The 15122-nt window shown below is 35.3% G+C and overlaps 1 protein-coding gene and 1 long non-coding RNA gene across 2 annotated transcripts; both read left to right on the plus strand.

Annotated features, from left to right (window-relative positions):
* The first annotated feature begins 1165 nt into the window (after positions 1 to 1165).
* Positions 1166 to 2162, plus strand: LOC104882277 (uncharacterized). Its single transcript, XR_002032267.1, has 2 exons — positions 1166 to 1231; positions 1297 to 2162. It is a non-coding gene; the product is annotated as an uncharacterized LOC104882277 (long non-coding RNA).
* A 5724-nt stretch (positions 2163 to 7886) lies between these two features.
* On the plus strand, positions 7887 to 11269 carry LOC100243357 (protein DETOXIFICATION 16). The gene is made up of 8 exons (XM_002277491.4): positions 7887 to 8289; positions 8858 to 9402; positions 9526 to 9612; positions 10075 to 10131; positions 10226 to 10464; positions 10655 to 10773; positions 10848 to 10934; positions 11033 to 11269. The coding sequence occupies exons 1-8, from the start codon at positions 8002 to 8004 to the stop codon at positions 11090 to 11092; spliced, it is 1482 nt and encodes a 493-aa protein (XP_002277527.1). The 5' UTR covers positions 7887 to 8001; the 3' UTR covers positions 11093 to 11269.
* The last annotated feature ends 3853 nt before the right edge of the window (positions 11270 to 15122 follow it).

Raw genomic sequence — 15122 nt, forward strand, 5'->3', positions numbered from 1 at the left:
TTGGAATGATGCCTCATGCTTCTCCACTTATCCAATCCACTTTGAGAGAGTTGACCATACAACTTTCTTTTTTTTCCTTTTTGGCTCCAATCCAATTCCTGGGGAATCTTCACATGTTCTGCCAGCAAGATGTTTTCTATTTGTTTTCTTACTTAGGAAAATTATTATATTAATTTTTTTTTCTAATGGTAAGTATTGGGATCGATATAATTTTTGAACATTAAAATACAATACATTTTTCATTCTACAAATCAAAGGTCAGAATAGTATGAATAATATTTTTTTTTTTTATGAGATATAATATGAAGGATATGTGTATCCTGTTCTATTCAACCAACCAAATGTATCCTTACTGGATACAGTGCTTCAATATTAGGTTGTGATATTTGTCAAATATTGGATAAGGTTTCAAATTGAATGGATTGTCACAAGATCTTTAAGATGATATCAATGCTCAACAACCATCTTTTGACCTTAAGCTTCAAGCCCTCTGCTGGCAGAAGGCGTTGTCTTGGTTTAGGCATTGAGTATGCCTGTGCCACTGGCTGGAACTAAGGAGTCAAATCATATATAGGACCACCCACCAGCCATAATGGCCTTGACATGAATAGATGAAAGGTGGTGGGAGAGTGTCTAGGTAGCCATTTTTTTAGGACAAATGGGGACATGTTTGGGTCATGGATATGTCCCTTGAAGTTTCTTTTGCAAAGGGGAATGTGAATCTGTCTTAAGTGAACTGTTTGGAATGACACAATGTTTTCAAAAGATTGTAAATTTGTGAGAGTTACTTCTCCCAAACCATCCTCCTTGTGGAAGTCATGATTCTTTCAATCCTCCTTTCTGTCTCACCTATAATTCACAACTTCTCCAATCCTAGAAAAAGCAAAATTGAAGAAAAATGGTTGATTTTCTGAACCTCAATGACCATTTCTAGTTTCTTTTGTAAGTTTAAATACTTACAAATAAAGAATCTAAGAAACTTATAGCCAAAATTGAACAATGTCAGTGATAATGGTAGTTGAAGGAGAGAATTGCAGTAAATATAACAGTAAAGGCCACATGCCTACTTATGGGACTAACATCTACATCTGACCTAACAATGATGATACATAAAATACTTGACTTGCTTTTAAGACCGTTCCTCTACTTTCTTCTTTAATTTGTACAGCTTTCTCACAACCATCAACTCTCCAACTCTCAGTAGCTACTTCTAATATGAGTTGTTCTGCAAGTAAGAATACCTTCTAATGCAATATATCTATATATCATGCATAGTTCCTCACTTTTATGTTCTAGTTTGCAGGAAAGGCAGGAGTTCTCCTTCCCTGAAAAACATATATTGCCACCCTAGTCTTGTTGATGCTCATCGGAATCCTTTGTGGGAGTACTCTGAAAACATTTTTGCTTTTTGCTACTACCATGAGCACCAATTGGGAGCAACAAGTATTATCTTACTCTTTGTTAAATTCAGTCTTCTACTACATTCAGATGTTTCCCTTTTACCGTCTTTGCTTAACTTTTTCTCAGGCAAGGCAGGCAAGGACAGAGTGTGTACTTCCAGCATCCTGACGGATGTGGCATCAGGAAGCTGTTTATGTCATGACATTTGGACATGATAAGTGAATTGCTTTGGGGGAGATGTAAGCAGAAGTTACATGCATAAGAGGCAGTGAATGGAGGACAATTATGAATCCAAATAAGGAGTAATCATGTTTCTCTATGATGATCCAATATCAACCTGAAGAATGGAAATTCCTAGCAGCCCTTCTCATTTGGCTATAATTGTGTAATGTTTTCCTCAAACTCTGAACTCAGAAACAATGCTGAGTTCCTTGATCCTATAAGGGTGTGTTTGGTACACAAGCATAGAAATGGAATGGGAATAAAAATGAAGGAGGATCACAATATCATGTGTAAGAGAGGAATCAAAATCCTTAAAATGTTGGAATTTAGTTTCCATAAAAAGGAATGTCTTTATTCCTATTCTCATTTCTAATTGTTATCCAAACGTAGTAACGAATCGAAATGAAATGAAATTCCCATTCTCATCCTATTCCAGTGTTCCAAACATGATTTTAAGTTGTTAGTGACTCAATGTAATCTTCTTTTTTTGTCTATTTCTTTTTTCTTTTGTACTAATGAAAAGTGGACTTTTGGGATTTACCCTGATGAGGCTAATTGCAATGGCAGCCTATACTTTTGTGTTAAGAGAATGCCATTTTGAAGCCTGAACATCAAGAAGACATGAAATAAATGCTTCTAGCAAAGAATCTAACTAGGATCCAAATGAAATTGCAATGCTGTCTTTATACTGTTCCAAGTTATCCAACATTTCACTCTCTCAATTCCAGCAATCGTAATGGAATTGAAATGAGGTCTTGTTCTTCACTGTACTCAATCCCGTTTGCAACAGCTCATGATCTAACAACCTTTTGCTCTAATCCTGTTCCTGGGGAGTCTTTTTATAAGTTTTTCCAGAAAAAAAAAATGTGATCTTTTCTATTTGTTCTCACATTAGATGGATTCTGACAGACCTTGTCGCAGTTTTTGTTAGTTTCAGTTGAATGGAGAAACAATGGAATTCTCCTAATATTTGCAGCTTTAGGGATCTTATGCACTACTTTTCTTGATGATCTGATTGCAGTCAGGTATCTTTTTCTCTTTACAACTATTATTTTTATTGGGTGATCATAACTTGGAAAGAAGTATTCTACATTGAATCAACACAAACTTAATGGATAGGTTGTCAGTTGAATTTTGAGAGTTTTTGTTGTCCTTTGGTGTTAAAAAGTCTTTCTGATGATATCAATGCTCAGCAGCCATGTTTTGTCCTTAAGTTTCCGGCTATCTGTTGCAGGCTTTGCATAAGACAATTCCTTGCTTAGGAATCGGTTATGCCTCTGGCCCTCCGCCACTAGCTGGAGCCAAGGAAACAGGATCGAGCAATCCTTCTACCATGTTTCTGATTCATAAGGTAGAAGACCACCCAGCCCAGTCATAGTGGCCTTGACATAACGAAATGAACGGTGGTGGGAGAGGCTCCAGGTAGCCATTTTTTTATTTTAGATGGAGATATGGTAGAATCATGAATACGTCCTTGAAACTTCTTGTACAAAGGGGAATATCAAGCGGTCTTTCAATGAACCATTGCAGGGTTGCAATGCTTTCAAAAGATTCAGCATTTGTGAAAGATGTTGGCGTGAGTTGTATATTAAAAGGAAATTAGAGTAATTATAGAAAGTGGGATTTCTTTCCTTCACATGTTAGCTTAATTATAGGAGCAAAATTTGTATAGCTTAGAATAGAAAATATATTCTGATATGTACTCGTAGGGTTAAAGTAATAGAAGAAGAACGATTGAATAAAAACGAAGAACTTTTTGACATGGTATTAGAGCCTAACCCTAGTACCCACCCACCCTAAACATTGCGCCTCTCACCTAGCCCACCATGTCGTCGGACTCCGATGTAGAACCCCAGCCTGCTGCGTCTCAGTTCGATTCTCTCTTCTTCGAATTCACGGCTAAGATGACCGAAGCTCTTACCAAAGTCCAACCACCGACTCTAACCACTGAACCCTCTGTTGCTCCTATCGGCATCAAGCTGGATGGAACCAACTATGCTCTTTAGTCCCAAGTCGTCAAGATGTATATCTCTGGCAAAGACAAGTTGGGATATATCAATGGTGATATACCACAACCACATTCGACGAATCCAACATTTCGAAAATGGCGCACTGACAACGCCATTGTCAAAGGTTGGTTGATCAACTCCATGGATCCCTCTTTGATAGGGAATTTCATTCAGTTTCCTATAACTAAGTTGGTGTGGGATTCCATTGCTACCACTTACTTTGATGGTAGTGACACATCTCAAGCCTATGATCTTCGACGTTGTGTGACGCAGCTTAAACAAGCTAGAGGCTCGCTTGAGAAATACTACAATGACTTCCAAGGGTTGTGGCGTGAGATTGACTTCCGCCGCCCTAATCCTATGGAGTGTGAAGTTGATATTCACAACTATAATCTTCTTTTTCAAGAAGACAGAGTGTATGTTTTCTTAGATGGCTTGGATGATCGACTAGATAAGATTTGAGGCGACGTGTTGCAGCTTCATCCATTCCCTATTATGGAGCAAGTGTATGCCCACGTCCGCTGCGAAGCTCTCCGTCAATCCATTATGATCACTGGCAGTGCAGATACGATTTCTGGCGTTGTTCTCGCAACCAAAGAAGCTCACACAAACCCTTGGCCATCCCACGAAATTCTGCCTATGCACTAGAAAGTGTCACCACCTTTTGTTTCTTACTTCTCCATGTCATAAGGTTTCCACCTACAAATGTGAAATATCTTGACGTCGACTTCCTATTAGAGATGTTTCTAGCCCAATCTACGTCTGTATAGCCATCAACTCTCACATGATCATTCTTAGAAAACATGAGCCCTTTTCCTGGAAAAGACTTCAAGTACCTTAGTACCCGAATTACAACCTCCATGTGTTCTTCACTTGGACAATGCATAAATTGACTTACTACACTCATAGCATACGCAATATCTGGATGAGTATGAGAGAGATAAATAAGCTTGTCAACTAACCGTTGATATCTTCCCTTGTCAGTTGGTTTCTGATTTGGATATAACCCAAGTATATGATTTTGGACAATTGGGGTATCCACTGGTTTGCACTCTAATAATCCAACTTTAGATAATAAATCTAGAAGATATTTTCTTTGGGATAAAAATATGCCTTGGGTTGATTTGGCAACCTTTATCCCAAGGAAATACTTGAGCCCACCTAGATTCTTCATTTCAAATTCACTGGCCAACTGCCCTTGGAGCAGTGAGATTTCTTCAATATCATCTCCTGTAATGACCATATCATCGACATAGACAATAAGAGTCGTGACTTTTCCTTGCTATTTTTTTAAAAACAAAGTGTGGTCTGCATTGCTCTGTTGGAAACCATACTTCTTCATTGCCAAGCTAAATCGCCCGAACCATGCCCGTGGCGATTGTTTTAACCCATACAAAGCTCGTTGCAACTTACACACCTCATTAGTTCCCGTGGTCACTGAGTAGCCTAGAGGGATGTCCATATAAACTTCTTCTTCAAGCCCGCCATGAAGGAAGGCATTTTTCACGTCAAACTGATGTAGTGGCCAATTTAAATTTGCTACAAGAGATATCAACACTCTAACAGTTATTAATTTAGCTACTGGTGAGAAAGTATCTTGATAGTCTATACCATATGTTTAAGTATACCCTTTTGCCACGAGTCTTACCTTGTATCTTTCTATAGATCCGTCAGCTTTGTGTTTAATGGAAAACACCCACTTGCATCCCACTGTTTTTTTCCTTCTGGTAATGGCACTAGATTCCATGTCTTATTCTTCATTAGTGCCTCCATTTCATCTTTGATTGCCTGAGTCCACTTCAAGTCTCCCAAGGCTTCCTTCACCCTTGTTGGAACGTGACACACGAAAATTTTATGCACAAATGTCTTAAGAGGTTCATTCAATTCCTTTGTGGACACATAATTGGCGATAGGATATCTTGATCTTCTTTCCTCAATGTCTAGTGAATAGCAGCTTGGAGGCTTTCCATGATTGTGCCTGTTAGGTAACACATAACTAATAGGAGGTGCCAAGATATTTGTGTTAAAGGAGCTTACCTCATGATCATTCTCAGGAGTTAGGTTTTCAGGTACTGTAGAGAGGGAAGTAACATGCGCTTCGTGATCATCTTCATGATGTTCAATAACTAGAGAAACGTGTTCTGGTTGCCCGTGTTCATAAGCATCTTCATGGTGTTCAGTAGCCAGAAAAACATGTTCTAGTTGCCTCGGTTCCACATGTATTTCAGATATGCTCGGCCAATTTAATTCTATCCAATTCTGCTCTTCCTGTCTAGTCTCCCCCTGAAGAGGAGAATTGGGTGGAAAAAATGTTTCGGTTTCCACAAAGGTGACATCCATAATAATATACACGCAACTAGAAGTGAGATCATAGCATCTATATCTTTTTTGGTGAAAAGCATAGCCCAAAAATAAGCAGCGACGTGCACAGGGGTCTAGCTTAGTTCGTCGATTTTTATGGAGATGGACATATGCTACACACCCAAATACACATGGATGAAGCATCAAGATTGCAGGCACAAGTGTATAGCCCAAGAGGGCTTGTAAGGGGGTTTGGAAATCCAACACCTTAGAGGGCATTCGATTGAGCAAATGAACTACAGTGGTAACGGTGTCAACCCAAAACCGAGTAGGAGCATGGGTCAACGTCAGGGTATTTCACATTTGTAGGTGGAAACCTTGTGACATGGAGAAGTAAGAAACAAAATGTGGTGGCACTCTCTAGTGCAGAGGCAAAATTTCGTGGGATGGCCAAGGGTTTGTGTGTGCTTCTTTGGCTGAAAAGACTACTAGACGAGATCGGTTTTGCTCCCACGTCTGAAATGAACCTCTTTTGTGACAATAAAGCAGCTATAGACATTTCACACAATCTAGTTCAACATGATCGAACAAAGCATGTAGAGATTGATCGACACTTCATCAAATATAACCTAGAGACTAATACAATCCGGTTTCCATTTGTCAAATCTGAGGACTAGCTTGCAGATATACTTACCAAAGTCGTGTCAAGCAAAGACTTCCACAACTCACTGATCAAGTTGCACATGAAGGATCTGTATGCATCAATTTGAGGGGGAGTGTTGGCATGAGTTGTATATTAAAAGGAAATTAGAGTAATTATAGAAAGTGGGATTTCTTTCCTTCACATGTTAGCTTAATTATAGGAGCAAAATCTGTATAGCTTAGAATAGAAAATATATTCTAATATGTACTCGTAGGGTTGAAGTAACAAAAGAAAAACGATTGAATAAAAACGAAGAACTTTTTGACAAAAGAAAGTTACTTCTTCCAAACAGTCCTCCATGAGGAAGGGAGGATATTCTTCTCCTCCCTCACCTACAAGTCATAACGATTTCAGTCCTCCCTCCTCTAGTCCTCTGTCACCTATAAATCATGACTTTTCCAAGGCTAGCAAATATAAAATTGAAGAAAAATTGTTGTTTTTATAAATCTCAGTGACAAATGCAAGTTTCTTTCATAAACTGAAATACTAGGCAAAAATGAACAATGTAATGATACGGGTAGTTCAAGGGGACAATTGCAATAACTATCTGTAAAGGCCACCTTCCTACTTTTGGACTAATGTTACATATGAGCTAACAATGACGATGCATATGATGTATTTGCTTTTAAGACTTCTTTTAAGTTTTTCCTTAACTTGTACAGCACTGGAAGAGCTTTCTCACAACCATCAATTCTCCATCTTCCAGTGAATACTTCTTTAAATGAGCTTAAAGCCCAATCACTTCAATTCTTAAATTGTTTAGAGAGAATCTCAGAAGCAAGCTTGGAATATGCGTGTCATTGAGTCCATCAAAGAAATAAGAAAAATTGAATATATATGAATTTTCAAAGGTAAAAATGGTACCATGGCATGGGACCGAGCCTCTAGAGAAAGTGCCTACGAAGGGGACATTGCCTTCAAATTAGGAAGCCTAAGCGTGACTTCTATGTTTATGTCTCCCATATTGAAGTTTGAATGCCAATTTTATTGGTATCTACTTGTCGTCTTCTTATAAAGTCTATACACTGCCAGCTGAGAGCAGGACATTAAATGACCTACAATTTTGTATCCAACCATCACACTTATCACAATTGTAGCATCCAATATATCAATATCCATACCAATCAAAGGAGTGAACTAACGGTGGATTAAGTAGATTTGTCCTTCTATCTTTAATTTATGAAGAGTAGGCACGAATACCAAGTCAAGTTAGATGGCTAGCTAATAGCCATATATAGGCTAATAGGGTATGCATTTCCACATGTGTCTCACCAAAACTGAAAGCGTTGTATTCCTTCCTTCTCATATAGGAAAATATTTCATCTCCTCCATTTCTTGAGATTTCAAGGAACAACAAGGGAGCAGATGGATGAAGGGTACTTGAAATCTTTTCTTGAATCTCCTCTGATTCCAAAGGATGAGAAGGGTCTTGAATTTGGTGGAGAATCACCCAAGAGATGGATTGAAACATCTGAGGTTATAGGAGAGCTGAAGAAGCAAATGAAGCTAGCAGGACCTCTGGTTGTGGTCAATTTCTTACAGTACAGTTTACAGATGATATCTATCATGTTTGTTGGCCACCTTGGAGAGCTTTCTCTATCAAGTGCTTCCATGGCCACTTCATTTGCAGGAGTTACTGGTTTCAGCATCATGGTATAGCGCCTTTTCTACACTCTTATAGTTTCAAGCACCATTCTCTCTCTGCCTCTTTGGGGGGAGAGTGTGGAGGGATAACTCAAACTTCATATATTTGTTCGATTAATAGTAAAATAACATGAGACTATAATCATGGGTTGGTTTCTTGAGTTATTAATTCCTAATTTTCTATGCCTGTGGAGATTCTTTCATCCATGCATATGCTAAAGCAGGGTTTTCCAAAGATTAGTAGTTTCCAAAATCACAAAGAGACTGTCCGCAATCAAAAGAGCTAACTCACGAATCTTATATGATCAGGCACTATTTAGCTTTTGAATTGGAAACAACCCATCATTTAAATTTTAAAATTTTCCTCTTTGATTAACTCTATGTAAGACCAAAAGGTTTACGAAGATGCGCATCCACTCAATAATTTTTTTTTCCTTTTTTCAGTTCCTTCAGTCTATCTTTAGTCCAAACATGGTACTATCCTTCTGTACGTGTGTGTGTTTGTGCATTCACATGTATGGCCAAATCAAATGCTAAGATGTGAGATTCTAACACCTCCAAATTTCATTGTGATTAGCTGGGAATGGGAAGTGCACTGGATACATTCTGTGGACAAGCCTATGGAGCAGAGCAGTACCATATGCTTGGTGTACATATGCAGAGAGCTCTGCTTGTTCTTATGCCAACCTGCATTCCAATTGCATTCGTATGGGCCTACACAGGGAAAATCTTCACAATAATTGGACAAGACCCTGAAATTTCAATGCAGGCTGGAATATATGCTCATTGGCTGATCCCTAGTATTTTCCCTTATGGCATCCTTCAATGCCAAATCAGATTTCTACAGACTCAAAATAATGTGTGGCCATCAACAATCAGTACTGGATTTACAAGTTTAGTTCATATCCTCATGTTTTGGACATTGGTTTTCAAGTTTAGCTTTGGTATCAAAGGTGCTGCCCTGTCCATTGCCATCTCTTATTGGACCAACGTGCTGATTATGGCAATTTATATCAAGTTCTCGCCTGCATGTCAAAAAACTTGGACAGGATTCTCTAAGGAGGGCATGAAAAATCTTCTTAGCTTTACTAGTTTAGCTATTCCTTCATGCCTTATGGTCTGGTGAGTTTGATTCTTTGCCCACCATGGAAACTTCTATTTACAATGATCCTTAATGCTCTTCAGAGTCTTTTAAGTGTTTTCAATTCATCAGCTTAATCTGATTGTATCTGTGATATGTATCAGCTTGGAGTTCTGGTCATACGAGTTTTTGGCTCTCATGTCTGGATTTCTTCCCAATCCTAAGCTAGAAGCATCAATGATGTCAATCAGGTGTATTTCATATTGTCTTCAACTCCAAACAACAGCCACTTTCCAAGCTTCTGATGTTTAGAATGTATAAAATTGAATTTCCACTGGCGCTTTTAGGTCCTACAAAGATCATTTTTCCACAAATAATTTTTGAAGAGCTCAGTGTGGAAGAAAATATTTTACTCTTTAGGAATATGTGAAATATGTCTTGTTTTCCACAAATTTCATGATTTTCTCTAAAAGTGATCTGTAGTAGTTCCACTGCTCTTGTCAAGAATGTGGAGAAAAGCAAGTGAATCAGAAAAACTCCTTGTACGTAAAAAAAAAACCTAGCATTAACCCTTCTTATAAAGAAAACAGATTATCCATATAAACAGACAGCCAAAAATCTAGGATTTTTTCAGTCAGTAAGAACACCTAATACAATTTTTCTATAAATCAAGCATAGTTCCTCCATTGCTAACTTCAATCATTTTTCCCCAGCCTAGACACAAGTGCAGTGGTATACAGAATTCCCTATGGTTTTGGTAGTGCAGTAAGGTATTACTCATAACTCATTAGCCATAGTGTGTAGATTTATTTTGCCAATATCTAGACTTTTGTGACACCCCCACCCAAACTCTCGTTTTCAAAGCACAAGAGTTTCGAATGAATTAGGTGCAGGGAGACCACATGCTGCTCGACTTGCTGTACAGGTTGTGCTATTCCTGGCCATCACAGAAGGCCTATCAGTAAGCTTACTTGCAGTTGCAGTGAGAGGGGTATGGGGTTACATGTACACCAATGAGGAGGAACTCATTAGATATTTGGCAGCCATAATGCCAGTGCTTGCTGTATCCAACTTCATTGATGGAATCCAGGGTGCACTCTCAGGTCCAACCTTAATTCCTTCATCCTCCCATCAAAAAAGTTTCATTCACTGCATATATATCAGTATTTTCTGCCATTAGACCAGCACAATATTCTGTGACATAGTGGAATGTTTGTTCTTTATTTCATATAACTTTTACGGTACCAATATTGCAAGAACTGGAGAATCACAATAGTCAATACCAAAATTTAGGTACTGCTAGAGGATGTGGTTGGCAGAAGATTTGTGCTTATGTGAGTCTAGGAGCTTACTACCTTGTGGGCCTTCCTGCTGCAATCATCCTCACTTTTGTCTTGCAGTTTGGAGGAAAGGTAGGAATTCCCCTTTCCTAAAAGGCATGTATTGCCATCCTAGTCTTGTTAATCATCCTAGTCTTCTTCTGCAGGGGCTTTGGATGGGAATCCTTTGTGGGAGTACTCTGCAAACATTTTTGCTTTTAGCCATTACCATGAGCACCAATTGGGAGCAAGAAGTACTGTCTTCACTCTTATGTTTAATTTGGTCTTTAAGATTAATTTCATTCGGATGTTTCTCACTTACTAGCATCTTAATTTTCTCCGGTTTTCTAAGGCAAGGAAGGCCAAGGGCAGATTGTGTGCTTCCAGCATCCAAACAGATATGGCATCATGAAGCTGTTCAAATCAACTCCCAGAAGAAGCCCCCTCTCATCTTTAGCCAATAATTGTGTCATGTTTTCCCCAAAACTCCCAATTCATCAGAAACAGTTATCAAAGGCTGTATTTTGAATTCTGAAATCTTTATTCAATTCTGGTAATAATGACTCAAGGAAGCAATCCTTTTCTGGTATTTAACCATGCAGAATCACTTCTTGCAACACCATACTTCACTTCCACTGTCACCATATTGAAACATGAAATTGAAGGCTGCTAAAAAATACTTCTTGATACTCTATGATAAAACATTATTTCAGTGTAATCATTTGGCAGGAACATATTCATTTGAAATGTCTTCTAGAAGAGACTCAAAAATTAAGTTACAAAATTGAAAGGATTCAAGAGGGGTGTGATTGAAGAAGTAAACTTATAAGCCCAATTTGTTTTCATTCTAAAAACAATATATTGGATATCCATATATAAGCAGGTATTTAATACTGATGATCTAGCATATGCCTTTTTAAGGTGCTCAGAATTCTCTTACCTTCCATAGAATTTTTATTTTCCTCTCTAAGTTTCCCTCACAATCATGGTAAGTTCTTTTCCCTTTCTGTCTGGCCCTGTTTCCTTGTATCCAAACAGTGCAGTGCCCAAAACAAGCTGTCAGGATCACATGGGTGATAATATTATGAGAGTCACTAAATAAAGTGAGAGGTTGGTGACCCCATTGACAACCTTCCCATGTGCACCCACATGGCTCCCAATTCTCTACCAGTCTCAATCCCCAATCATACTTCCAATAATGCAATCACCCACCCATAACATACCCACATCTCCTCCTCCTCCTCCTCCCCTTCCTCTTCTTCTTCACCAAATTTCAAGCTCAAATTAGATCGAACCAGACCATGAAAACTACACCCACAGCAAAAACAACTACCTGGGTGTTCACCATCTTCCTTTTGACATCCATTCTCTTATCTGCAATATCCCCACCATGTCTGCAACTTGTGGGGTTGTTCTTGTGTATAGCAGTACTGGTGATAGTTATCATGGCTCGTGCCACCATGGTTGCATGGATCACAGTGCTGGTGCTCCTCGCCTTCGCCGGAAAGCGCCGCCGGGTTCTTGTCCAAGAAGGAAGGAAAATAACTGCTGATGTTGCAGGGCACTTGGTGAAGGTGCTGTGGCCCGGTGGCCGTGGCATCTGCAACTGTTGTTAGCTTAATGGCCATGGCTCATATCAGAGAAGATGATTGAATTTCATGGAAGTAGAAAAAAAATCCTTCGGTAAAGTATACAGTTTTTTAGATTGTGGAGTATACTTTTGGGCATGTATATATTATAATTATCCGTCAAAATGAAATTTTCTTTTCATCTTCCGGGAAATTTCCTATGATGGGACTTCATGTTTGTTTTGTAGGAATATCATACTAAGTTGTGTTGTGATGAGACATCTATGGATGATATTTGGAAAATAATTTTTGAAAAAATTATTCTTGATCTTGTCATCTTCCATAAAAAGGAAAAACAAAAAAAAATAAAAGGAATTTAATGATGAAATAACGTCATAGTTTCATACCATGTATACAAAAATACCAGACTTTTAAGATTTGATATGAGTAGCTAATCATTGAAATGATTTGAAGTCGGTTTGGAATGTTGGAATTAACAATAGGAATGAACAATTAAATTTAATTTTTATTTATTAATATATTTTTTATTCTATTTTTTCTTTTACCGTGAAAAAAAAAATATATATATATATATAATTAAATTATTTAAATATTATGGGTATTTGCTAAAACTTAAAACTTATTACTTAATATTTATTTTATTAAGGTTGTTTGATAAAATTAGTTTAAAATTTATTATAAATCATCAAATAGGTAAAAAGAGGTCAAGTAATAATGAAGGTTATAGAGTAGTAAAAGAGATCATAAAGATAATTAGGGTAAATAAGGATAAAAGGGTAAAATGAAAATGTGAAGTTAAGAATAAGTTAATTATTTTTACTTATTATTTAAAGTTATTTTTTACTTTAAGTTATACAATTAAATTATTTTACCACACGTGTTTTTACTTAATGATTTAAATTAAGTTATTAAGTTGATTTACCAACACCCATTTAGTTTGAAACTTATGTAGTTTTAAATTACTTATTTTAATACCAGAGTTAAAATAAATTAAATGAATTTTAAATTATTGAGTTTAAACTAACTTTGGATGTTTGGTTTTTTTTTTATTATCTTTTATTCGATTTTTTTTTTTAATTTTAAGATTTTGTTTCAATCCAATATAGAATTTTCTATGAAAACAAAAGTAGTTGAATTTGCTAGTAGGTTTGATTGGTTTTTAGTAATAATAAATTAATCATTTGATAAATAATATCGGATCCAACTATCCAACCAAAAGGATAGAATTATGAAAATATGTTATTTTTATCCTTCTTTTCTTATTGTTTTAATATGCATTGACCAAACTTTGGAATTATTGGAGATTGATGATCAAATTTCCTTTTAAGGTTAGGAAATTTCTATAAATTCATTTTATTACAAAACTTATTCAATTCCTCTCATGAAATTCTTCTTCTTCTTTTCTTTTCTTTTCTTTTTTAATAAGAAAATGTTTGATAATTTATTCATCTAAAGAATATTAAAAGTAAAAAATTAATTAATTAATTAATTAAAATGTTGAACATCTTTCCTTTGATTTTTTGTTATTTTTCTTTGAATATTTTTTTCATATCCAATTTTTTTTATGAATTATTTTAATTAGAAAAAAGAAATATCAATCTAAGTTGTGATTGAAAAATCAATAATTTTTATAGAAGGTATTTTAATTCTTTCTCATACTAATTTTTCTCTTCACATTTTTTTAATAATGAATTACGTTTGTTATCTTATATAAATAATTTTCATACTTGTTATAATTTCATGTGTTGTGGTTTCAATAATTTAAAACATTTTTATATTTTAATTTTTTTCGTTTATTACTAAAATTTTCTTTTGTATAATTGAGGCGAGATTTACATAAAATGAACATTCAAAAAATATTTAAATTAAAAAAATCTTTACAAAATATATATATACATATATATATATATATATATATATATATATATATATATATATATATATATATATATATCTCAAGGATCGGATGTTGAAAATGATTTTTAAAAGCGTAATGAATTTATAAAAAAGAAATAAAAAAATTTCAAATTTTAAGTGGAAGATTATTTTCTAAAATTTTAGATTTATATTTTGATTTTATAGTTTTGTTTCATTTTTTATTTTCTTGAATTGTTTTTATTTAAGTTCTAATTTTAAGCTATTATTGATCATTTTAGGATTAAAAGCATTTTCTTTTTTACTTGATTTCAAATTTGGATTTTTGTTTCATTTTTCTAATTTGTTCTCAATTTAAGTATAGAATAGTCTATAAAATCAATGATCATTGAACTTTTAGCAAAATTGATAATCATTGAAGTTTTTTCTTTTTGGTAAGAATTCATTTGTTTTGGTAATAATAAATTCATCATTCAATAGAGATTAGTAGAAAAAACTAATCAAGTTTTGAGAAGTTTCAACTCATTGATCATTTCCCTCTTTACATTCATTTTTTTAATAAAATAAAATAAAAGTAAATGTGTAAGGACAAATTTGCCCTCTTATTTTGCTTTTTCATTTTTAAATTAATACTAATGATAAAACTTTTATTTTTGAAATATTAGGAATATTGAGATATTAGTAATATTGAGATATTATGAATATTAGAGCCCGTTTGGTAGTGATTCTAGTGGAAGTGTTTTTATTTGAAGTGTTTTCTGCTATAGTGTTTCTGTGAAAAACACTTTTATGATAATCAGAAAAAATAATTTTAAAGTGTTTTTTATAATATATTGTATAAATATAAAAACACTTTTAATATTAATAAATTACCAAAAAGGACATGCAATTTTAATTAAAAAAAATGGTATGATAAACAAAAAAAACTTTTTATTAATGAAAAAACATCTAAATCACTAAAAAAATAAAATTAATAAA

The sequence above is a fragment of the Vitis vinifera genome, chromosome 17 (assembly GCF_030704535.1).
Source record: "Vitis vinifera cultivar Pinot Noir 40024 chromosome 17, ASM3070453v1".
Classification (NCBI taxonomy): Eukaryota; Viridiplantae; Streptophyta; class Magnoliopsida; order Vitales; family Vitaceae; genus Vitis; species Vitis vinifera.